The 26,225-nt window shown below is 46.3% G+C and overlaps 2 protein-coding genes across 7 annotated transcripts in view; one reads left to right on the forward strand and one right to left on the reverse strand.

The window, feature by feature from the left end:
- Positions 1–5,693, forward strand: part of Rnf220 (ring finger protein 220) — a 221,510-nt gene extending 215,817 nt beyond the window's left edge. For all 5 annotated transcript variants that reach the window (XM_005317948.4, XM_013364122.4, XM_078026130.1 and 2 more), the window contains 3 exons: positions 3,637–3,745; positions 3,887–3,961; positions 4,707–5,693. In XM_005317948.4, coding sequence (XP_005318005.2) covers positions 3,637–3,745; positions 3,887–3,961; positions 4,707–4,778 — 256 coding nt within the window. In that variant the 3' untranslated portion in view covers positions 4,779–5,693. The remainder of the gene's footprint in view (positions 1–3,636; positions 3,746–3,886; positions 3,962–4,706) is intronic.
- Positions 5,694–8,388: 2,695 nt separating this feature from the next.
- Positions 8,389–26,219, reverse strand: Tmem53 (transmembrane protein 53). 2 transcript variants are annotated; one of them, XM_005317949.5, is made up of 3 exons: positions 26,048–26,219; positions 12,945–13,066; positions 8,389–9,079 (listed from the first exon to the last, which is right to left on the reverse strand). In XM_005317949.5, the coding sequence occupies exons 1-3, from the start codon at positions 26,106–26,108 to the stop codon at positions 8,399–8,401; spliced, it is 864 nt and encodes a 287-aa protein (XP_005318006.1). In that variant the 5' UTR covers positions 26,109–26,219; the 3' UTR covers positions 8,389–8,398. The 2 variants fall into 2 exon arrangements, with proteins under 2 accessions (XP_005318006.1, XP_013219581.1); XM_013364127.4 differs by lacking the exon at positions 12,945–13,066 and having other exon boundaries at positions 26,048–26,203.
- Between the last annotated feature and the right edge of the window lie 6 nt (positions 26,220–26,225).

Raw genomic sequence — 26,225 nt, forward strand, 5'->3', positions numbered from 1 at the left:
TGATTCATCTCCAGTTTCTGTTTCTTAATCGGGAGCTAAATTGGTTTCATTTTTCTTGTCCCGGGTGGCGCTTGCAGTGGGTTTTAGGCAGGAGCATTGGGTCTCATCACTTCTGGTAGGAATTTTTGGCCAGGATTTTCTAGCAGAGGAAAAAGAGATCCATTAGTACTTTACCTAGGGCCGGGAAGCCTCTCTGGCCTCTATCCCTGGGAGCCACAAGGATTTGATATCAGCTGGGCATCTCACTGCCTTTCCAGAAGCCCAAGCAGCACCAGTTCTGGCCCTAGGAGGTGGTATTGTCCAGTATGGGCTGCCTAGAGCTGCAGCCATTGGCCGTTGCTTATCTCCCTGCACCCACCCCACTCCCTCCAGTTGCAGGGTAGGTTCCCTGGGGTTAAAAGGCAGCCTCTTGATTCTAGGACCAGTGTTCCATCTTGCCTCCTGCCAGGAGAGTGGATTGCAGGCCAGTGCAGGGCTGGGTCGGTGGCCCAGGGTCACCTCCCATTTGTTTCCCTCCATTTTGTGTTGTCATAAATTCATTCCAGCCCGTTGTGGTTGATCAGTTTATCTCGGCCGGGGCCGCGAGTGCTGCTGGCATGATGTATGGGCCGCAGCGCAGGGCCCGGCTGCCCATGAATCACTGCAGCTGCTCCGTGTCAGCGCCGGAGCGGGCCGTACAGGTTCGGCGCAACCAGCTTTGGGGGGGAGGAATGACGTATGGATGTTTATTTAATAATTCTCTCCTACTCCAGCTGAGCGGGGCGGGCGGGGCTGTAAGGGGCACCCACCCTCGTCTAGAGGGGCTGCTCATAAATCAGAAAGACAAGATCATTAATCAGGGATGGCGCTTGAGGGGGAGATGGGGGGCCAGAGCCAGTGGCCATCCATGAAGGTGCTACCCACCCAAGGCTGGGGAAAGTACCACCTGTGTGAACACAGGCTCCAGTAGGTAGGGCTCTCGGGATGAGTTGGGGATTGGCTTGCTCCTGTGCAAAGATCACCAGGAGGTCTGGATTAGCCAAGATTAGAGCCCTTCTGTCCCCATGACTTCTGTCTTCCTCATCCACAAAGTATGGAATCCTGCCCTAGATCTGTTCCATGTTCCACGGAAGGGGAAAGGCAGGATGCTATGTCTTCCTCTGGGAATCTGACCTCCTCTTGTCCTGGAGGGGTTCAGGAATAGCTCACAACCAAGCTGGGTCTGGGGCTGGAGGACTGGGTATTTCACCAGAGCAAAGGTTAGAGGCCAGGTGTGTGCTGAGCAAATCTAGGACAGGTGGGCTTTGGAGCTGTATCTTGGCCTATGATGTGGCCTTGGAGTTCTTAGGCATTTGTTTCCCATCTTTGAAATTCCTAGCATGGGTCTTGGAGGAGAAGGGAGCACAACTCCCCATCCTTATCAGGAGTTTATTAGCAGCAATTGAGATGGAGAGGGTACATATGGCATCAGGCAGAATGCCAGGGAAGGAGCCAGCTATGCAGGTACTTGTGAGGGTAGGGTGAAGACTTTCCAGAGCCAGGAGACTGAGTGGGAATCAGTATGCTGGAGACAGCCTTTCCCAGCATCCCTGGAGAAGCAAGGCCTAAAGAATCATGGATCCATGAGCTGGTGGATCTAGAGCACTCCCAGTGCAGGAACACAGACCACTAGGGAATTATATTCTGTGTTGCTTCTAGCACCCTAAAAGAAAAAAATTAGAGATTGAAGTTTGTTGTTGCCCATCAAATGTTACCACTTCCCTTCTTACACCCCAAGGACTACTTGTATCTAACAGTAATAAGCCACTTCAAGCTTTCTGGACCATTGTCTCGCCCAAGCTGGCAGAACAGGCACCCCCAGGATATTGTGCATGCCCACGCCACACCTCACTGTGTTTCTACCTGTGGCCTCCCTACTGTTCTGTCCTACATTTCTCATTCTTATTAAATGCCTGTGGAACCTTAGCTGTTTTATCACACCCTTCTTCTAATATCCTCCCAATTCCCATCACCCATGAGATAGTTCAGTTTCTGACTGTGGAATTGAGTTGCCAGACAAGTGTGCTCTGTCACTTTAGCAACTTTTGCCTACCTACAAGTGAGCCTTCCAGCCCAACTGAACTCTTAGGCCTCTTGGTCTTTATTTCTACTGTTCCCTTAGCCTGGAGATTCATCTCCTTATAAACCAGTATAGAGTAACAGTCAGTCACACAGTTGACCACAGGATCAGTCTGCCACCTTGGAATCCCATCTCCCCAAATCTTTGTGAACATTGGGTTGCTATTTAATTTTTTAGTGCTTTAGTTTCTTCATGTATAGAAATGGGAATATTAGAACCTTCTCACAAGGTTTTTATGAGGTGTAAATAGGATAATAATTATAGTTCCTCAGTATAATCCCTGGCATTTAGTAAGTGCTTAATAAATTTTAGCTATTTTCTTTGTATTATCATCATACTTATTCCCTAAGGCCATCCCCAGTACAGTTTTTCTACTCTTCCAGCAGGTATTTTTCTCCCTCTGTGAGTAGCCCTATTCACTAAGTGTTTTAGGAGGGGCAGGAGGGATCCTTGAAGAGTCCTAACTATTCCCTGTTCAGCAGTATGACCGGTCTTGGAAAAGTCATAGGGACCTTGTGGTACAGGGCTTGGACAACAGGCTGAGGCTTACCAGGGTATCAAATGGGCCTAGGAATAAAAAACAAGGAGCCCTCGAGGGAAGCCAGGCTTATGGCAAAGGGACCTAGATTATATGGGATCTGTCCAGCCCCACATCTCTCTTTCCCTAGAGGTTGGACTAGCTCTTCATTTTGCAAATGTTTACTCGTGCTCAGATGCCAGAAGTGGGGCTTATGTCCAGAGTAAATACTGGCCAAGTGAGCAGCCTGCCCTCAGGGAACTCAGTCTAGTGGAGGACACAAAGATCTTTGCAGTTAGATTGTTGGGGTCGAGTTGGATAAAGGGTGCCCGAAATTCCCCAGTAGTGGTACTGATGATGAAGCAGAACGGTGAGTTTGGGCCAGGGGGTTGGGAGGACCCAGAGGAAACAAAGTGCAAAGAGGCCAAGAGACTGGGAAAGGGTGGTACACTTGGAGACGATGCCCAGTTTGTGTGGATAGGCAGGGTGATGAGGAGTACAGGCTGACAGGGCCAGAGTGAGAAGAAATGTTTTAGAGCTTTAGTCTGAGAGACATTGAAATGTTGGAGTAAAAATGGTCATATTTGCTTTCACTATGTAAGTTCTAGGTGCTGGAAAGATGGTATGGAGATAAAGGACTAGAGTGGGGAAGTTATTTGCTGCTCAGGTTAGTGGAGTTATCCATAGAATAGTCTAGGAGGCCCAACCAGAAATGGTAAAGGTGGAAGGAAGGGAGTGATTCCAGAGGTATTAGGAGAGAAGTGAGAGATTTTTGAAGTTGAAAATGACTCAGAATGATTAAGAATGGTTTTCAGGTATCTGGTTCGGAAATTCGTCAGGTGGAGATGGAGGAACAAAGAGTGGGTTTAGTTTTGAAGTGGGGTTTGCAGCTATGGGGCATTGGAGAAAGAGCATGTGGGATGTCTAGGAAACACATGTGGTTCTGGATTAAAGGAGGTACAGGCTGGAGGTTCAGATTGGGGATATCAGCCTACTACCCAACTGTACATCTTCTTTATAGAATCACTGAAGATTCAGCTGTGACCACATTTGAGGCCCTGAAGGCTCGGGTTAGGGAGCTTGAACGGCAGCTATCTCGGGGGGACCGATACAAATGCCTCATCTGCATGGTAAGTAAGAGGGAATTTGGGGTGCCCTTGGTCAGGCTTTAGTGCTCTGGAGTGTTGGAAAGGGTCACTGCAACTATGATCTACACTCTTTGAAGGGTGTTCCTGCCTCAGTGATTCCTTCTCTGCCCACCTTTTCCCTAGGACTCATATTCAATGCCCCTAACGTCAATCCAGTGTTGGCATGTGCACTGCGAGGAATGCTGGCTGCGGACCCTGGTGAGGTGGTGTGGAAGTTGGGTAGTGGGATGTTGTTTGGGGGGGCACTGCCCGGGTGTTCATGCCTTTGCTTGTACCTGCTTAGGGGAGGTGGGCAGTGAGGGATAAGGAAGAACAGGAGCATAGAACAGAGCCAGGGCCAGCATATCTACCGTACCCTCCACCCCAAAAATCACTGTATTCTTTGCCCCCCACCTCAGGTTTATTAAATTCTCCCCTCCATGGGCTCACTACTCCTTTCCACCACCCATGCCCCTAGAAGGCCCACCACATCATACATATTGGTGAGACCCCAGGTCAGGAGGAGGCTTGTGGGTAAGCAGGACCAGGGCCTCAGCCCCTCCCCCTCCCATTACTAAGCTCCTTCTGCTCCTGGCCCTGTTCTTCGCTCAGGAGCAGCCATTAAAATGTCGCCCGGAGACAGCAATAAAAGGCCCGGACGTGGGCTCTGTGTCCTGATCAAAGGCCGCATGTAATCTCGTTAGGGCCGCGGCAGCCACAGCTGGACCCAGCCTTGTTCTCATTACCGGGGCTCCCGCTGCGGGGCTGGCCAGGCGGTTTGATCCTGGCGTCCCCCCAACACAGGAGCGTGCCTGCCTGCTCAGAGGCCGCCCATGCATCCCCAGCCTGGCTGACACAACCAGAATCCCAGCACACACTAGTGCAGAGAGACGTGGCTGTAGGCCCAAGTGCTCACATGGATAAATGTGGCACATGTCTGATCATAGCCCTCTTCCCCCTGCAGGGTGCCAAGAAGCTCTGCCCTCAGTGCAACACCATCACAGCGCCTGGAGACCTTCGGAGGATCTACTTGTGAGCTAGCCACCCAGCAGGCCTTGCCTCGAGCAGCCTCATCTGCCCCCAGCCTCTGTGACAGTGACCCTCTCCCCTTGTACATACTTGCACACAGGTTCCCCGTGTACATATATTCACATGCGCGCACACAAGCATACACACACACAGGACTCTGGAGCCAGAGTGGAGGCTGAGGCCCAGGCCTTGCCTGCTGGCTCCCACCAAGCCTGAGAACCATACCCATCCGGGCCTCTGTTCCCAGGGTGGAGCAGGGAGGTAGGGGTGGGGAGTAGAGGGGCAAGGCTCCTGAGATACAGCTCCCAGAAGGACAGACAGACATGCAAACACCAGACTGAAGCACATGTAATATAGACCATGTATGTTTACAATGTTGTGTATAAATGGGACAACTCCTTTGCTCTCCATGCCCCCACCTTTGGTTGTATTATTTTCTTCTGTTTTTTTAAGAACTCTGGAAGCAGTGCCTCCTTCAGGGCTGGCTGGGGGCTCGGCCCAACCACCTCTTAGGGTATCTGCCTCTTCCTCTCCCGTGGCGTCCCTTCCCTCTCCCATGTGCTCGGTGTTCAGTGGTGTATATTTCTTCTCCCAGACATGGGGTACATGCCCTGAGGGACATGACCCTCTCCTTAGTCTTAGCTCATAGGGCTCTTCATAAGGAGTTGAGGGTGGGGCAGGAAGTAGGTCCCGAGCTGAAGCAGAAGCTGAGGTCGGAGCTGACTGAAGGCGCCCCTGGCTGCACAGCCTTCTGCTAAGAACCATTCCTGGGAGTAGAGATGCTGTTCCCAGGGAAAAGTTGTCTCCTTGCCCCTCCTGTGGGCCCCATGGTGTGATGCTGTGTCTGTATATTCTATACAAAGGTACTTGTCCTTTCCCTTTGTAAACTACATTTGACATGGATTAAACCAGTATAAACAGCTGTTGCCTGTGTATATGTATGGGGGATAGGGAGTTGATAGTAGGGGTTGGACTGAGGCAGTTCAGGGGTTAATTCTAGGCAGCAGTATTGGGGAGAGGACTTAGATGTAGGTGTGTGTAGAGCCATACAGTGTTGGTCTGCTTAGGGGCCCTGGAGCATTCCAGCATGAGTGGGGGTGGGGCTAGAGATCTGGGCTCCTGGCTATTGATGGGTAGGGGCTCTAGGTTAATTCCTTATTGATGCAGAATCGTCAGCTCATTAATCATAGAAGAGGTCAGAGCTTGGGGGTACAGAGGGGATGCAAGCTCTATCCCCCAACCTAGGGCAGGAGCAACTGCAGGCTTGGGTTAAAAACCCAAGCCCCAGGTTTCTGTTCCTTTCTAGTGCCCACAAGCCTGGTGTAGGTAACTGCCTAGAGCCCCAAATTAAACAGTAGAAACTCCTGCTATCCAAGATGGACTCTCAAGGAACTAGAGCTAGGCCTCTAGCACTGGCTGCAGAGCACTTTGTTGGTCACTCCCTCAACTCCCCACTGCTGCTTAGGTAGACCAGCATCCTGGATGCCTCTCAGGCAAGTGCAGACCAGTCCTTGCCCACAACAGAAAGATGTCTTAAGAAAAATAGATTCTGGGAGCAGGGACTGTGGTAGAGTGCTTGCATGGCACATGGGAGGCACTGGGTTTGATCCTCAGCACTACATAAAAACAAATAAATGAAGGTATTTTAAAAAGTAATCATAGTCGTTGTAATTAAAAAAATAAATTGATAAATTCTGTTAAAATTCAAGAGCCCAGAGTCTTTCCATGACTCCAGACTCCTTGACACATTCTTACAGCCAGGCCTACCTCCCATCTCCCCATATCCCATTAGACACCCACCTCTAGAATGCCCACAGAGCATCATCAGGTCTTGGCAGCTCTTGCCTCCTCCTGCACCCAGAGGAAATGCAGATGACAGGCCACCCTTGGTTGGAGCCCAGCAAAGGCCTCACTGCCCCATGCCTGCTTGTTGGCTCCAAATATCCTGAACATAGATCCTGGGGCCCAAGGTCACAGGGAATGTATATATATAGTCCCCGAGGAAGTAGAGCAGCCCCACTGATGGCTGAGGGTCTGTAAAAGAAGCAGGCTTGAAAGTGGGCCTTCTGGAGGTAAGGATGATGGCAAGAACAGATTCCAGTCAGGCTAACTTCTTTTCTATCTCTATTCCCTCTCTCCTCTACCTGGGACTCAGTAGGTCCATAATAGCTGGTTACCCCCACCCTAGAGGCCATGTGCTCTCTAATAGGCACATTAACCCACGGGAAGGGCATTCTGCTGAAGCCAGCCATGCTGTTGGATCTTCGAGCTGTCTCATGGCACAGGCGGCACTGCCACCTGTTGGCCATGGCTAGGAATGCAGCCACACAGCCTAGGAATCAGCAACAGTAGTAGGGACTCCCAGAGGACTGATGTCCTGCAGGCAGAACTTGGCCCCAGGGAGAGGGAATCCATCACCCCTAAGAATACCAGGGATCAGCTCCAACCCAGAGTTTTCCAGCCATTGCTTCACTGCCTGCTAAACTTTGAAAGCCTATCCTTGACCCCCAGGCCTCTTGATTACCACAACAAATTCATTCAACTAATATTTATTGAATACCTATATGCCAGCACTGTGTAGCAGTGGCTCTCAGAATGATAGATGGAACAGAATTGTAAGGCTGAAGGCACTTTACCTTGCAGGCTGCAATGATACCATCTCCTTGAAAGGAGTATCAAATGAGTCTCCTTTCAAGGAGATGGTATCATTTCAGCCAAAACTCCCTTTACCCTGGTTCTGGTTTTTAGGACTCCAGAGTTAACTTGCCACAGCTCCTACTGTAGCACTGCTGTCTCACTGCTTCCCACTCCAGCTGCCCCTTACAGACAGCTCAACTTTCCCAGACACAGTGGCTTCCTAGCAAAATGTGGAGGAGCTGGGCAGCACAAACCCCTGCATCCTCAGCTAATCCGGCATCTACCTCAGACTCCTGGGCTATGAGGTCAGAGAAGCTTCTCTGAATGAATGGGCAAGTGGGATTCATGCTTTATGTTGTGGGACTTTGCCCTTCTGGAGCAGAGATCAAAGGGGCCCCCTTCATAGTCTGACCCTACCCTCTGGCACCTCCCCAATAAAGCTCACCTTCCAGTCAGAAAATCAACTCAACTCTGGCAACAAGTATAAAGTTTCCATTGTGCAAGGTGATTAAGTTCTAGAGATCTATATAATACTGCACCTATAGTTAACAATAGGTGTTATTTAATAAGTGTATTACATATACTTGGAACTTTATGTTAAGAGAGTAGATCCCATGTTAAGGGTTCTTATCACAATTTTTTAAAAATATTTATTTTTTAGTTTTAGGTGGACACAATATATTTATTTTATTTTTATGTGGTGTTGAGAATCGATCCCAGTGCCTCACGCATGCTAGGCGAGCACGCTACCACTTGAGCCATTCCCCAGCCTCACAACTTTTTTTTTTTTAAATCAACTCTGAGGTTCATCCTCAATCCCCTCCTCCCCTGCTTTTTTAACCCTTTACAGGCTGAATGCCACAGGAATCAGCTGCCTGACTGGTGCACTTGTTTGAATAATCAACTACAAGGTTCCACAGAAACCTACCCAGGCATTCCTGCCCGCTAGGACCCCTAGAAGTCCCCAGGACAGACATAGGTTGTGGGAGGTCAGGCATTTATTTCTGGAGTAGGACCTGAGTACTGGACACAACTGCGCATGAAGTCAACACAAAGGCTTGTGTAGTAAGTAGGGTAGTCTCGTAGGTGGCTGACATGTGCAGATGACACAAAGTCCACAGAGCGTACCAGGACCCGGTGGGCCAGGCGTGCCTCCACCATGCGTTCCACATCCCTGGCCAGGACAATCTCATCTGCCTTCGAGTAAAGGTAGAGCTCAGGCCAGTGGGATTCTGCATTCCGTAGCTTATCATAGAAGCGGGTGTGGAAGAGGCCAGTGAGTGGAGCAAGCAGGATATGGAACAGGACTGCCACCAGGGTGAAAGCCACCAGGAGCAATAGGCGCATCAAAGCATGCTGATGTTCTAGGATTACTGCCAGGGCCCGCAGGGCCCCTACCAAGTTGTTATCACCAGGACCACTGTCAAAAATGGTGCCCACCACACGCAGGTGGCAGAAGCGCCGATGGGTTTGCAGGAGCTCCAACACGTAGCGGTAAAGCATGACGCCAGCATTGCTGAAGACGTGGAAGAGCAGGGGCTCCCTCTCAATCTCATAATCAAAGAGTAGCTCAAGCAGCTTCTGGGCCAACAAACGAAGTGAAGGGATGCCCAGGGACTCTGAGAAGAAGACCATGTGCCATGGGGCTGTGTATCGGATCACGATGCAGCCCTGGGGAGAGAAGAGAAGCCTGATCAATCCCCAGGGATGCAGTGGGGGTAGTGAGCACAAGATACATCCGAAAGGCCCAGTAACCCCAACTTCCATAGAGCCATGGAATCCAGCAAAGCTCTAGGCCCTGCTTCAGCCTGAGCACCAGCTCACTACTCACAGACACAGGTACTTTGCAGGAGTGGAAAGTATACTCAAGGTCCATTTTTGGACTCATGGCTTCATGGTGACTACGCCTCTGGGATGGTATATGAGGCCTGGAGATGAGCACGTTTTGAAAGTGACCAGAACATCTCTTCTCGTACTGCAAGCCTACCCCAGACCTTGTACATTTAAAGTCTCACTGCTTGCCTATATTTTGCTGCAGCGACTTCTCTCCATTCTCCCTACCTCCCAGACACAACACCTAAGACAGCCTACAAGCCCCCAGCCTCGACTACCAGAGGCCACTTCTGAGCCAGACCCTCATGGCATCCATCTCTAGTCACTGTCATCTCCCTCTTCCCACACCAAGGACCGGAAAACAAAATCCATACTGTCTGGTTTCAGGAGCCTGACCCCCAAATCTGTCTGGTTCCCAAGCCTAGGATCACTCCTCAGACTCCCCCTGAAATTCCAAATACAGTAAATACTATTCCTCAAATTCTAAAATCTGGGCCCAAACTCCCTTTAGGCTTCTGGACACCTCACTGCCTGAGCCAAGTGTACCTCAAAACCTCCGGACAGGTCCCCTTCTAGGCCTATTGAAAAAGGCCCTGCCTGGGGCCTAATCCCTCTTCTAAACCTATTCTAGAGACAAAGTACCCTTTGTCATGGGGATCTGAGATAGGCAGGCTCTGGGGTCAGACAGGTCTGAATTTAATTCCTGGTCCTAGCACTTAACAACAGTATGAATAAAGAACAATTTACTTCTTTCTGTGTCTGTGTCCCCATCTATTATTGGGATAACACCCATCTCCTAAGGTTATGGTGGAAATTAAATGAGAAAAAAAAGTATGTTAAGTGACCAAAACAACACATGGCACACAGTAAACTCTCAACCAACAGCTGTAACAATCATCAGTGATGATTACAATAACCAGGAGAAAATTATGTGGACACAGTTCTTAAATGACCCACAGCCAAATGGATGGTCAGCCAGGTTGCCTCCTATCACCCAGACCTGCTAGGTCTGGAGGCTCCCAACACTCTAGGGCTTGGGGAGTTACTTAAGGCCACCCATACTCCCAAATGGTCAAATCTAATAGAGGCCTGTCCATCCTCATCACACTTTTCTCCTGGCAGCACCTGAGGATTACACACTCCTAGAAATATTTCCTTGCAACCCAGTCCCTTCAGTTGGTTTAAAAAAAAAAAAAAAGGAACATTTTTAATCATGAAAAAAGGGGCTGGTCTGGATATAGAGGCCTAAGGAACACAACAACAACAACAACAACAAAAACTAGATACAATGTAGATACAATGTGTAATCCTGGATTGAATCTTGGTTTGAGCAAATCAGTTGTAAAGAACACTTTGAGGGCAATTTGGGCATCTGAACATGGATTGGAAACTAGAAGTGATGAAAATTAATTAACATGAGAAGGTGGAAAGCATGATCTTTAAAAAGTAGGCTTCAAAATGGTACACTTGATAGATCTCATCCAGGCAAAGAGAAGATCCAGAAAAAACCTGGAAAGAGCTACCCTATGGTATAAACCGAGGTCATCTCCAGGCGGTAGAATATGATGTTTTAATTTTCTTTTAAATAATGAAGGTTGTCTCCCTCTGGAGATGGCCCTGCATTCTCCCTTGAATGTTCCTCTGCTTTCCATAGTAAACCTTTGTCTGTGTCTCTAAAAAGAAATTAAATATTGGAGTTTGGGATTGGAGAAGTTTTTCTCGGCACCCATCCTGTTCTCCTCCTACCAGGGAATAAAGTCAGTCCCCTCCTTGTCAAGGCTGCCACTCCACCAGCCTTGTACCTTCAGCCCCTCTGCGTGCCCTGGAATCTTGCCTCACACTTTCTCCCTCACACTTTCTGCCCACATAACATCTTCCTTCCCTCACCTACAATGGTCTGTTTCTCTGTTGATTCTGTCATGTCCTCCTGGGCTTTCTTGTCCTCCCTTGGCTCCATTCCTCCTTTCCTCACAGAATTCTCTTCATCTTCTACTTCTTTAAGTCTGGTTTCCTTAGGGCTATCCTAGCCCTCTTCTTTCCCTCTCTACACTCCTGAGGGATCTCGTCTACCCCAGAAACTGTGGATTCTCTTCTAGTGTTCCTGTCTCAAAAACATACCTCCCCCTACCCAGAACATGCTCCCTCCTCTCCATCCCTGTGCCCACTCCTAATCTCTTATGAGCTACCTTCCTATCTCATGACAAGCTCCTCCACCCATCACCTTCCTTCTACCTACACCACTAGCCCTAAGGTCCTGACCACCCTGTCCTGGGTCACTGCACCCTTTCCAAAGTTTCTCCTGGCTTCTAGCCCCAGCACCTCCAATCTTTCCCCTACTCTGCAGTTAGGTGCTTTCTGAATGGCAAATCTAACATTGTGCCCCTGTTTAAATCACCTTGAAAACCCTCCCCCAACCAAGCCTTACCTCTAGACATTTGCACTTTCATTCTCTGTACTGAGCACACTCAATCACTCCTATTCTTCTGCCTGCCCTCAAAGATATTTTTTTTTAAATATTTTTAGTTGTAGGTGGACACAATACCTTTATTTTGTTTATTTAGTTTCTTATGTGGTGCTGAGGATCAAACCCAGTGCCTTATGCATGCTAGGCAAGTACTTTACCACTGAGCCACAACCCCAGCCGCCCTCAAAGATCTTATTCTAATGAAGAAGCTAGACCAAGCCTAGCCAGCGAGTGGAGCTCAGGAGCTGAGATAACCTGAGGAGTGAGGCAGCCTGCAAAAGGTGGGCCAGGCTTATTGGCTGAGAGGAGGCTTCAAACTCAAAACTACTTTTCTCCCCCAATCCTTCTCCTGTTCCAGGGCTTCCATGCTGCTCAGGCATGGCAGATGCTGGTCAGTGGAAGGAAACCAAGAAAAGGGGCACCAGCTGGCCCTTCTCCCAGGTGACTCCTACTCCTTTGCCTGGGCCTTCCAGCTGGCATCTGGAGCTGTCTAAACCAATACCCCTGCCAAAGGTTGCTTTGGGGAGACCTGCCCTGAGGAGGGCAGAGAAGAGTCAGAGACCAAAGACATAAAAGGGCTTCCAGGGCCAGGGTTGTGGCTAAGTAGTAGAGTGCTTGCCTAGGACATATGAGGCACTGAGTTCGATTCTCAGCACCAATAAAATAAATAATAAAAAAAGAGTCCATCTACAACTAATTTTTTTTTTTTAAAAAAGGGCTTCCAAAATATAACCAGGCTTTCCTAGGGCCCTCTCCAGTTACCACCTCTACAGTCAACTCTTAGTGCATCCTGAGAAGCCTCATGACTCCTCCAAGAGGCCCTGTGACTCTGGGAATGTGAAAAGGTACTATGGGCAAAAAAGGAGAAAGTCCTGGGAGCAGGAACTATGCTTGGCACACCAGTCAACAGGAATTAAGGCCTGGGCTGATTCCACCAGTGTGGACAACATTAAGGCTGCCCACCGCAGGATTCAAGGAGAGAAGCAGGTCAGGGGACTGAAGGAGCTAGACTGGGACACAAAGCTGGCAGCAAAGCGGGGGATAATCCTGCCAAAGTCCCCATGACCCCATCATCTTCCTCACAGGCTGTTCTTAACACTATTCCTAGGCCTGTCACAGAACGGGTCAGCTTTCACTGCAGCCCAGAGGTGAGGCAGCCAGAGGCTTGGAGTTCCCCATAGAGTACCCAGAGGTGGCAGGATCCCAACATCTGAGTATCCATATGCCTGCAGTACTCACCCTTTCATGGTAGATGGCGCTGTACTTGGCAAGGTTCTTGTCCCTGCAGCCACCCCAGCCCAAGAGAATCACCACAGGCAGTCGCGGCCCTGCCTCCTTCCCACCTTGTCTGGCGTTGTTCTCTGAAACACAGATGTGGACTGTCAACACGGGAGGTAGGATAGGGGTTCTGACTGACCCAAAGCCAACACCACTGTGGCTGAAGGCAGGAAATCAACAGGTGCCAGGCCCAGGCATCCCACCAGCCTCTCTGCTTCAGGCTCCCATGAGGCTCCTGCCCCAGTCCTGCCCTGACTGCCTTTCTACAGATCTCTCAGGAAGAACTGTGGCATCACTAGAAAGCTCTCTTGAGGGCACATTTCTTTAGTGATTCAAAGACAGCCCAGGAGGGGAAAGTGAACACCTTCTCCAGGTAACTTCCCTTTCCAACCAGCGATCAGCAAACATTAGTCCAATCAGGCCCACCACCTTTGTACAGTCTATAAGCTAAAATGACTTTTAAATTTTTAAATGGTTAAAAAATCAAAATAATAATATTTTTGTGACATATGACAATTATATAAAATTTAAATTTGTGTGGGCCTGGGGTGGTGGCTCAGCGGTAGAGTGTTTGCCTGGCACATGTGAGGCCCTAGGTTCAATTCTCAGAACCACATATGAATAAATGAATAAAATAAAGGTCCATCAATGACTAAAAAATATTTTTTAAAAAATTTAAATTTGTGTGTCCACATATAAACTTTAATAGGAATATAGCCATATCATCCAATTTATTTTACTCTCTATGGCTACTTTCATACTAAAACGTAATTACAACAGAGAGTGTATGGCTCACAGAGTCTAAAATATTAATGGCCTTCACAGAAAATGTTTGCCAGGGGCTAGGAATATAGCTTAGTTGGTACAGTGCTTGTTTTGCACACATAAGGCCATGGATTCAATCCCCAGCACCACAAAATATATATATTTAATATGTATATACACATAAAATAATGATACTGTGTTCATCTACAACTAAAAAATTAAATAAATTTTTAATTTTTAATAAATTTTAATTTTAAATAAGATATTTAAAATTTTAAATAAATTTTAAAGTTTGCCAAGCTGGATGCAGTGGCGCACACCTGTAATTACAGTGCCTCAGGAGGCTGAGACAGGAGGATCACAAGTTCAAAGCTAGCCTCAGCAAAAAGTGAGACCCTTCTTCTAATAAAATACAAAATCGAGCTGGGGATATGGCTGAGTGCCCGAGTTCAATCTCTGGTACCAAAAAAAAAAAAAGTTTGCCAGCTTCAGTCTCTGCTTTAATTCTAAGAGTTGATGGGAAAAAAAAGGTCTTAAGAGGAGCAATGGATAGCACAGTGTAAACAGGAACATGAGGCAGAACCTTCCTTGGGTGATGTGCTGGCAGGCATGAGCCAGCTGTCTCTGATGGCTGCTGAAGGGCCTCCTGCAACTTTGTCTAACAGAACTCACCTCGTTTCCTTGCAAAGTGAATGCCCACTCCCCAGAAGGACATCTGTGCAAGGACTGTCTGTAGCTAGATAGTCACCCCCTGAAAGGGTGGGATGTACTTTTGCAAGGACCAAGTCACTTGGCTGTGCTCAGCTGCCATCCTGAAATTTATGGATGCTGGTGGTGACCTGGCAACAGTAAATTTCAAGGCTAGTTAAGAGGATGGTAAATATAAATCACTAACCTTTGGACAAAAGGAAGACAACAATTTCCTGTGGAAATTAATGTGATTGAAAAGTTCAATGTTCCTGCTCTCTAGTAGTGGTGACTCTGGCCTTCGGAGATTAACTGCCCGCACCCACCGGGATCCTGGGCCCAATGCAATTCAGGCTAGAGCAGAGATTGCCAGTGTCTCAGTCCACTGCTGACACCTGCCAACCCTCCCAGCTGCCACCAACATTGGCCTTGGCCCTGCTCTAACTATCTAAATATTCTCACTGCCTTTCTCAGCCTGACGTTCCCCTGTCTTTTGCCAGGACAGCTCTTCGCCTGCCCTGGCCTTTCTGGTGGAGATACATAAAGTGGGGCCATGAAGCTCAGACTGAGGTAGTCTCCTGGGTAGTAATCAACAGGTACTGTTTGGAACTGCTGAATCTCTGAGGCCACACTACTAGATTTCCGAGAACCTGCCTTGAGAGGCTCACTCACCTCTCTGTGTAGTCGCCTTAGAATAGTCTCCCCTTCCTCAGCCTATAGAAGTTCCCCCAAGATACCAGCAAAGGGCTTTGAGATTTATCTCAAGAACAGAGAAGGCAGCTAAGGGAGGTCACATTCACTGGTGGCTAAAGGAAGATAGGGCCAGCACCCATAAGCAGAGAGGGGCATTCTACATTCAGAGAAGGTTTGAGCAGGTTCTGCTGGGCCTGCCCCTTCCCATTCTGAGATGTGTAACTTTGCTTTGTTCCAGTGCAGGTGTTCCTGGCACCCTTGACAGGAACGACTCTCTCCCTCAAGAACTGGCATCCTGGACATTCTGACTATTTCCATATCCAAAGATTTCCCTGATGTTCTTAAAGGGGTGGAACCAGGCCCTGGGGATTGCCCCAAGGGGCTCATCCTACCAGGGACACCTCCTGCTCCCTGACACATGCTCTCCATGCCCATCCCCGACTCAAAGGCTTGTCATGACCTTCTCCCTGCTGGAGCCACATTTGCCCCTTCTGATTCTATAAATAAGGTGTTACAGTCCCAGAAAATCAAAAAATACGCCTTGGAAACATGTCTGGGAGAGTGATGGTGACCAGGAAAGGTCTCCCAAAGGAAGACCCATTTGCTGCAGTAGCCTTGAAGGCCCAGTAGGAATGTGCTGGGTGGACAGGGGACATGAGCAGAGCCAGGGAGTTGTGGAGATATTATAGGTCACCTATGGCACAGTATGTAGTCCTGGGGCTGGAATCCCAGAGGAGGGAGTAACAGTAATTGTAAGAGCTGCCAAGAACAGGACTGGGGCCTGATCCTGCATAGGAGCCAGGGTTGTCTACTCTACAGCAGTGGAGAGCAAATAAAAGATTATGAAATGGGGAAAGTGGCATGATCCAATCTGTATGAATTAAGACTTACAAAACTAATGTTGTTTAATGTCTGTCTCTCTCTGCCCTTAACCAGTAGGTTCTATGGAGGCAGGAAACTCTTTATGGCCATGCTCCCAATGGTCAGCAAAATGGCTGGCCTATAACTCAGAAGTTAAGTGCTGAGTGAATGAACACATGGGTGCAAATCGAAGGATGGATCCCAGTAGAAAGAGCTGGCATTCTCATTCCCCATTGCCCTTTCCAGAGAAATAAAAATAACTGTTACAGCTATTGTTGTTTATTGCCACATCCAGACCACCACTCCTCCACCCTCTCATGCCATCCCCTGCTTCTCTCCTGCTCACCCCACGGTCATAACACTCTTTTCCCCTCTTGCTACAGACTCTCCTGATCTCTGGCAACTAATCTGTAAGAACTAAAGACTTTGGTCTCTGGCTTGGTCTCCTACTTTATTCAAAGACTTTCCATGACTTTGCACAAGCAATCAAGTACAAGTCCACTTTGTGCCAAAATCATCACAAAACTCTCTCAATGAAAAGAGCTAACACAGAGAATATTATGCACCAGGTGCTATTCTACGAATTCGGCATTTGTACTTATCAATTCATTTAATCATCAACATTTAACTGTTTAATCATGACAACCCTAGAAACAAGGAACTGTTATTCTCCTTTTGCAAATGAGAACCTGAGACACAGAAATGGTAAATTACACACTCAAGGTTACATAATTAATAAGTACTAAAACTGGAATCTTGGGGCTGGGGATGTGGCTCAAGCGGTAGCGCACGCTCGCCTGGCATGCGTGCGGCCTGGGTTCGATCCTCAGCACCACATACCAACAAAGATGTTGTGTCTGCCGAAAAACTAAAAAAAAAAAAAAAAATTAAAAAATTCTCTCTCTCTCTCTCTCTCTCTCTCTCTCTCTGTCTGTCTCTCCTCTCTCTTTAAAAAAAATAAAAATAAAACTGGAATCTGTAAAGATCAGCTTGTATTCACTATCCTAGATGGTCTAAACTGCTTCAGCTCCAAAACTGTACACAAAGATGCCTCCTATATATCAAAAGACCCAACATTGTCCTCATCCACTTGCTCCCCCTTAGGGGACTGGCCACTCGGCCAGAATGTCAACATATGCTGTTTCCTGCAACCACCCTAGGTGTTAGCTACTATTTCCATTTTGCAGATGAGAAAACTATTTAATAGAGAGGGTAAGTCCTTTTCCCTTCAAGAACACACAGCCAGGAAGTGACAGAGCCAACGTCCACTCTCTTACCACCATATTATACTGACACTACCTCCAGGACCTTGCACATGCCTTTTATTCCCAGCCCAGGATACAAATGCTTCGTGTAATACTTTGCGAATGTGGGCTGGGGTTGTGGCTCAGCAGTAGAGCGCTTGCCTAGCATGTGTGAGGCATTGGTTTCAATCCTCAACACCACATAAAAATAAATAAATAAAATAAAGATTAAAAAAAATCCAACTTTGGAATGCCCTGTCCACTTACAAAATCAGCTTGCTTTTCATTTCCAGAAGTCCTCCTCAATGCCCTCTCCAGTTATCAGGGTAGGTTAGGTTACTCCTTCTCTGAACAGTCCCAGCACCCACCAACACCACAGCACTCCTCTTAGCACACTGCCTTGACGGTGTTCCTTAGGAAAGGGAGGAAGCTAGTAGCAAGAAATGGTGAAGGAGGCCAGGGCTGTTGCTTGGTGGCAGAGCGCTTACCTAGCACATGTGAGGCACTGAGTTCAACCCTTAGCACCATATAAAAATAAACAAATAAAATAAAGGCATGCTGTCCATCTACAACTACAAAAAAAGAAATTTAAAAAGAGAATAGAGGGAGAGAATGTGAAGCCAGAACGAGAGCAATGGGGAGACAGGAAGGAAGGGCAAGCAACAGATAGGGAGAAGCCAGAGTCACAACAATTTTAAGACATATTATCAAAAGTCTCAAAAATATGCAACTTCTGACTTGGTAATTCCACTTCTAAGAAAAATGTTGAATAATACAGAAATATTCAGTAATATGTTAAGCAGATCATAGACAAAAATGGAAGATCTAAAATTATAAGTCTCATAGAAAAAGCACTGGGCTAAATACTTGTCCACTGGAATTAGGCAATAGTTTCTAGAACAACAAACAAAATAGATAAATTGGGATTTCAACAAAATTAAGATTTTGCACTTAAAAGGGCACCATTTAAAGAGTGAAAAAATGTGGAGAAAATATTTGCAAATCATATGCATAATATGGGGCTTATGCCCAGGATATATTTAAAAAAAAATCTCTTACAATTTAACAACAAAACAATGAATAACCCAACTTTAAAATAAGCAAATGATTTGAATAGACATTTATCCAAAGAAGATATACAAGTGGCCAATAAGTACATGAAAAGATTAGAGAAATTAAAGTCTAACCCACAATGAGGTATCACTTTGTGCCCATTAGCATGGCTGTAAAAAGTCAGATAATAGCAAGTAATGAGGATGTAGAGAAATAAAAACTTTCATAAACTGTTGGTGGGAATGTAAAATAGAGCCACTTTGGAAAATAGTTTGGCAGTTCCTCAAAAAAATTAAATAGAGTTACTATATGACCCAGCAATTCCACTCCTAGATATGTACCTAACAGAACTGAAAACAACATGTCCACACAAAAAACTTGTACACATTAGTCATAACTTTCCTAGCTTTGTATTTGTATACACAACCAGGGTAACTCCACATCATATATGACTACAAGACTGGGAACCTAATAGAATAAGTTATACTTTATGTATGTATATTCTGCCAAAATACACTCTACTGTCATGTATAACTAAAAATTTTAAAAAAAACTTGTACATGAATTTTCATTGTAGCACTTGATAACAGACACAAAGTAGAAACAATCCCATTACCTGTGAATGGATAAAACAAAATGTGATATATCCATTCAATGGAATACTATTCAGTCATAAAAAGGAATAAAGTACTACCCATGCTCCAACATGAATGAAGCTTGAAAACATTATGCTAAATAAGAGCCACATATCATATGGTTCCATTTATATAAAATATTCAAGCTGAGCTGGGCACAGTGGCACATGGCTATAATCCCAATGACAGAGGCTGGGAGAAGAATCACAAATTTAAGGTCAGCCTCTGCAATTTAGCAAGAGAGAATAAGAAGGGTTAGGGGTATAGCTCAGTGATAGATCAATCCCCAGTACTGAGGGAAGGGGGAAATCCAGAATAGGCAAATTCATAGAGACAGAAAGTAGCTAGACGAGGGAATGGGGAGTGACTACTAATGGGTATGAGATTTCTTTTTCTGTGACGAAAGTGTTCTGGAATTAGATAGTGGTGATGGTCTCACAATTCTGAGAATATACTAAAAGCTAATGGACTGCACTTTTTTTTTTTAACTAGGATTGAACCCAGAAGTCTTAACAACTGAGTCACATCCCCATCCCTTTTTTAATTTGTATTTTGAAACAGGGTCTCACTAAGTTGCTTGGGGCCTCACTAAATTGCTGAGGCTGGCTTCAAACTTGTGATTCTTTTCCCACAGCCTCCTGAGTCACTGGGATTACAGGTGTGTACCAGCATGCCCTTTTTTTTTTTTTTTTTTTTTGTGTGTGTGTGTGTGTGTATTACTGGGAATTGAACCCATGGCTTTACGCATGCTAGGCAAGTCTTCTACCATTGAGTTATATCCACAGTCTAAACTGGATATGTTAAAAGGGTAAATTTTGTGTCATGTTAATTATATCTGTGTTATTATTTTTAAATAGTAATACATTAAGTGAAAAAGCAAATTGCAAAGTAGAATCACTACAGAATATCCCTTCAAAACATACGCACATGGGGCTGGGGATGTGGCTCAAGTGGTAGCATGCTCGCCTGGCATGCGTGTGGCCCAGGTTCGATCCTCAGCACCACATACAAACAAAGATGTTGTGTCCACCGAAAACTAAAAAATAAATATTAAAAAATTCTCTCTCTCTCTAAAAAAAAAACCATACACACACAAGTTATGCATTGAAAATATAAATAGCAAGTATTTCTGAGATCAGAAAAAAATTATTTTTCATGACTTTATTTTAAGCCCATTTTCTAAAATAAATATTGGGGCTATGAATGAAGCTCAGTGGTGGAGTTCTGGGTTTGATCCCAGCACTGGCAAAAAAAAAAAAGATTTAAAGTCAATATGTATCACTTTTGCAATGAGAGTTAAAATGTTATTTCAAAACAACAATAGGGGAGGTGGTCTAATCAAAGCAGTTCAAGTCCAAAGAGGTCAAGGATACCCAGCAGCCCCTTGGCAATGGGGAACTTTCTTTTCTATCCTGGAACTCTTCTTCTTTTCTTTCTTTCTTTTTTTTTTTTTTTTTTTTTTTTTTGATGGTGGTACTCATTATTGAATCCAGGGGTGCTCCACATCCCTAGACCTTTTTATTTTATTTTTTTATTTTTAAGAAAGGGTCTCACTAAATTGGAAAGGCTGATCTCAAACTTGGATTTTCCTACCTCAGCCTCCCAATTTGCTGCGATTACAGGCGTGCACCACCACACCCAGCTCTTGCACTTCTTGAGCACTCCACATAACAATTTAGTCTCCCAGGATCCCTGTCATCTAGAATTTCTCAACAAATAGCACTGACACCAAGAATACAAGAATTATAACTAAGTATACTGTACAACAGTTCCAGTCATAAAACTAAGGCATGAATTAGATTGTGGATGTCCCAGGGGCAAGCGGGGACGACAAAGGAGAGGCCTGACAAGGCATAAGGGTCTGTGGTACAATATATGCTTTTTATTTGTAAGCCAGAAGCAAAATACAAAGAATCTATATCTATGTAATTTTTAAATGTAAAGAATAAAAGGATCAAGGGCTGGGGACGTGGCTCAAGTGGTAGCGCGCTTGCCTGGCATGCGTGCGGCCCGGGTTCGATCCTCAGAACCACATACAGACAAAGATGCTGTGTCCACCAAATACTGAAAAATAAATATTAAAGTTCTCTCTCTCTCTCCCTCTTTCTCACTCTTTCTTTAAAAAAAAAAAGGATCAAAAAAGAAGAATAAAAGGATCCTTAATTTTTTCTACTCCCCAGAAAACTTTCCAAAGTCTTGCTGCTCCTATATTTAAACCAAATTACTTTATTTTACATTTAATTTTCAAAATAACAGCGTAAGAGAGTAGTGTAGCATCTAAGAGTAACATACCACACAAAACTATACCTGGATTCCAATCTCTCTGGCTCTGCCATCTGATAACTATACAAGAGACCTTAAGCAAATTCTCTTAAGTTTTAATTTCCATATCTGTGAAATGGGGACAATAATACAAAGAATTCAATAAGATATGACTATGAAGGGCTTAGCAAGGTACTGGGCACAAAGAAAGAGTTCAATAAGTCAAAAGTATTATTACTTCACCAGTAATGCATGTTCACTATAGAAAAAGCAGAAAATGAATACCTAATAAAATTGGAATCATACTGTTTGTAATCTGCTTTCTTCCGTTTAGCAATATATTGTGAACATCTTTCCCTGTCAGTTTATATATTTCTACACCATTATTTTTAGTGGCTGCAGAGCAGCTATAGAAGGTTTCATAATTTATGGGGACCAATCTCCTGTTATTAGACATGATGTTGTTTCCAATCTGGGGCTGTAATAAAAAATACTTGAATGGACACCCCTTTCTTTGTGCATGCCTCTCACTGTTTCCTAGAAATGGCATTGTACTCAGGCAGCTCTTTCAAATGGCAGCTGAAATCTGCATGCACAAGATGTAGAGTAAGGTTCTTAAGCTGAAATCTGGAATTACTTTGGACAAAATACTTCACCTCCCCCATTCATCTGTTCCTCATTGTAAACTGGAATTAAGAGAACCCCTACTTCACAAGATGGTTGTGAGGATTAATAAAATAATGAAAGGCAGGTCAGCATGTGGATAGGGCATGGGCACAGTCAATGTGTCAGCACAACCAACAGAGAAAAAGGCCTGCAAAGGGTGCATCAGCTTGGACCTCAAATGCAGGGCCTAATATAGCACCTGGCATAGAGTGGGCACTTGGAAAGGGTCTTTTATTAATGGTTGAAAGAAAAGGCATTAGGATTAAAAAAAAAAATGAAACTCCTCTGGAAGAGGGAGAAGAAGGAGGCTGCAACAGCCTTTGAGGATCCAAAGACAAGATGAGGATTGAGTCTTCTCCTGGATCTTTTAGACCTAACAGCTCTTGAGGGTTTCCACTCACCTTCCTCTACCCAAAGTACACCTCAGCTTCCTGCCAGGGCCTGCTCCCCTCCAGCCACTTCACTCCAAGTCCTCCCTCAGAGTCCTTCTATACTTTCTTCATCTCCCACAATGACCCCCACAGTGGTCCTCAGCAGTTTCCCTGGCACCAGTGAAAGCTTCCTCTGAGGGTTAAAAAGATGGTACAGCTCTTTGACCATGGCCAGTGACTAAAAAAGAGCAGATTCATAATAAAGTCTAGCCCCTCACCTCCCTTCTCTGTGATCTCCTTGAGGCCTCTGTTTAAGAGCAAGGCCACTGTCTCCAGGGCAGGACCCCAGCCCTATTAATTCTATAAATAAATAACTTTTTTTTAAATGTTCATTGAACATGAAAGTAGCACAAAGTGCCTTTAAGAAAGCTGCATGGGGGTGGGGTAGAGTGGTAGAGCGCTCGCCTGGCACGTGCAAATCCTTGGGTTTGATCCTCAGCACCACATAAAAATAAAATAAAGGTACTGTGTCCATCTACAACTAAAAAACACAAATAAATATTAAAAAAAAAAAAGAAGAAGAAGGCAGCATGAGCTCGGTTGTAGCTCAGTGGTAGAACATTTGCCTAGCATGTGACAGGGCCTGGGTTCCAACCTCAACCCTAAAAAAAAAAAAAAAAAGAGGGGACCTGAGTGGGACTCAGCTGATCATTCTCTGATGGGAAATGGGAGGAGGGGTGGCACAGCCCAGCTGGGATGTCAGAGCAGCTCTGACTTGGACCCACAGTGCTTCCAAGTGACTCCAATCAGCTAGCTTGGCATCTCATCACTGCCAGGCCCTGGCAACAATGAGTAAAACTGTCAAAGGCACTACATAAGGCAATACAGTGCTGTGGGAGCCCCCAGGACACAACCTTCACCCAAAGAAATGAAAGGGAGCTAGGGATTGGGAGAACAAGGGGGTCCCTGGCCCAAGAAAATGAAAGGAAGGACAGATTCCAGATCAAAGGCCAGGTGGACTATCCTGGGCACAGGCAACCACACATACTGGCTGGTGAAATTCCCAGTGGAGGATCCTCTGCTGCCCAACCTGGCCCACAAAACCCAGGGCTCTGAATGACTCCAATCTGCAGCTGCCTTCCAGTTAACGGATGAGCCAGCATCAGCTGCTCACCTCTCTGTCAACTAACAGCAGTGCCAGCTCTGGAGTTTGGGTTTCAAATATTGGGGGAAAGCAATTCCAAAACTAAATATGACCATCCTGCACATTTCACCACTGCAGAAGAGAAATAATCTCTAGGGTCCCTGAAGACTGTCATTCTGTGCAGCCATGTCGGCCTGGAGGGGAACATTCTGCAGAGGGAACAAATAGATTCCAGGGGATCAGAGTGTCCTGACGTCCTTCTGAGGGGTTCTGCAATCTACAGCTCAGTTGTGGGACATGCACTGTGAGAGGGAAGGACAGGAAGAAATAAAGCAGTAGGTCAGCACAATCAGGTGGTGGAGGAACAACCAAAAGCTCTGGAGGTATTTCTTCAAGAGACACTGTCTCTTGAAAAGAGGAATATGTATTTCTTGCTCTGTGTTGTTACCACCACAACAATCCCTAGCCCTATAGTGACCATATCATTTTGAAACCACCTGCTTAAGAATCTTCATTCCCTCCCCAAAACCACAGTTTCCTGAAGGCTGCCTGTCTATGAATCATTTCTGAGGTGGCACCAACTAACCAAAGGCCAGGACACAGCAAATGCTGAATTGAGAATGAAAATGACAGGAAGGCCTATTGTGGTTCCAGAAAGGGAAGTGCTTTCTAATAATCCCAGTTGCCTCCAACAGACCAGGATGTTTGGGGGGGGGGGGGGGGGAGAAGCAGGGCTGCTAGCAACAGAATGCACTCATGCTGGCAAAGGGGTACAGGACGAAATTCTAAGCTTGAGTCTCTGGAGGCCATAAGGGGAGGCCTAAGAGAGGAAATGCACTCGGTACTTGCACTATGCCAGACACATATATTCAGTCACTGCCCTAATAACCCTTATTATTAAGGAGGAATCTGAAGCTCAGAGAGGTTCAATAGTTTGCCAAAGCCATAGAGCTAGTAAGAGGTAAAGCAGAAATGAGAACCAAGATTGTCTGGCTGCCCACCTGGGGAGAAAGAGAATTTCTGTCCTCCTCACCACACAGAAGGCAGATCCAGAGCCTTTGCAGATGAAGGCTTTCGAAGGATAAAACTATTAACTGACTTAACTTTTCAAAAGTATTTTTACATCTATAAGCTCAACAGCCCTAAACCAACAGATTGAGTTCTAGGGAAAAACAGGTAGTCAGAGCCATGTTACCTTTGAAAGTCTAGAAGCTGACCTCTCAGACTTTAACCAAAGAACACAAGATGCCACAGGATGTATGCCACAATAAAAAAGAGAGATCAACAACAACAAAATTCTACAGGAAGGGTTTGGGAAGACTCTCCTGAAGGAGGCAACATCTGAGCTAAGCCTTACTTGGTGAGCTGGATGCAAGTGGAGGCAGAGCAGGCCAGCAGAGGGGAAAGGGCATTCCAAACAGAAGAAAGAGCAGAAGCAAAGGCAAAGAAGCAAGAAATGTGTGGAGAATTACAGCCATTTGGTGTTGCCAGAACATAAAATTCCCACTAAACAACGGAAGGACAGTGATCAAAGAGGTAAGCAAGGGCTGCTAAATTATGAAGGACTTTGAATGCCATACTAAGGAACCTGGACTTGATTTATTCCAAGGACAATAAGGAGCCACTGAAGGGTTTTATGAAAAGTGGTGATGAGCTCAAACATTTGCATTTGGAAGATCACTGTGGTAGCAATATAAGAGGTTGAGCTGCTGGCAGTGAGACTGGAGGCCTGAATGCAATGCTGGAGAAACGCAGGCCAGATAGGCTGGGCCCAGGCTGACCTGTACACCGAGACTCCACTAGCATAATTCCCAGCAGGGACAACTTTCCTTCCATTCTACAGGCCACCCAACATACACTGCCATGGACTCAGGACAGTTTTAAAAACTACCAATTTTGTGGAGTCTCCCACACATCTTTCTTCAATATTATGACTGGAGAAGGAGGAGATAATGCCAATCCTAAATTCATTGCAGGTAAGGCCCTATGCCAGGCTTGTCACACAAATAATCCTAATTGTGTGACCAACAACTCAGTGGGGGTGTTTGCTACAGTTACCTTCATTTTGAGGAGGAATAAACTGAAGTTCAGAGTGGGTAGCTTACCAAAAATCATCCAATTACTAAAAAGGAGGAGTCAAGGATTTCAACAGAGTTCTACATGACGGACGAAACTAGTTTATTAACCACTGCCAAGAAAAGGGGAGAAGGAAGATTAGCCCTTCTGCATTCCTGGCTTCTTCGAGGACCAGAGACCCCTGGAACCCTGTTCCTTCGGGAACACTAGGGCCCCTAGCCACAGTGGAGAAGAGGCGAGAAGAGGGAAGCACGATCGCAAACAAAGGAATCAGAAGGAACCCTACCCCAGGCATTCTCCAACTACTACGAGAACGAAAATGGCACGGGCCGGAGAACTACGGATTACAAAAGCAGAAAAAGAGACCCCGATACAGCAGACGCTGACGCAAGAAGGGGCGACGCTCTGGGAGGAGGAGCGTTCTGGGTGGGGCCCACAAAAGGGCGGGGCTCTCTGCGCCCCACAAAGTCGAGGACCTGCAGGACCCTGCGAGGGGGCGGGACGCGAGAGGGCGGGGCCGCGAGACCGGCAGAGCTACTGCTGCGCTCGCGACCCTCAGACTTGTTAGGTCACCTCCCCACGACAGGACCCAACCCTCGATCCATACTCTGGCTCCAGCAGGGCTGATCCGGGATCTCGATGGTGTAGTCCAGGTCAGCCCAGGCCATGATGAAGGTGCCGGCCCTCAGCACGGGCCTACAGCCGGACCTCTGGCGCGCACCCGCGCACCCGCGCCTCGCCGGGGCGCCTCCTGGGCACCGCCCAGTCTCCACCTCCTCCCCCGA

This window comes from Ictidomys tridecemlineatus, chromosome 11 (assembly GCF_052094955.1).
Source record: "Ictidomys tridecemlineatus isolate mIctTri1 chromosome 11, mIctTri1.hap1, whole genome shotgun sequence".
In the NCBI taxonomy this organism is placed as follows: domain Eukaryota; kingdom Metazoa; phylum Chordata; class Mammalia; order Rodentia; family Sciuridae; genus Ictidomys; species Ictidomys tridecemlineatus.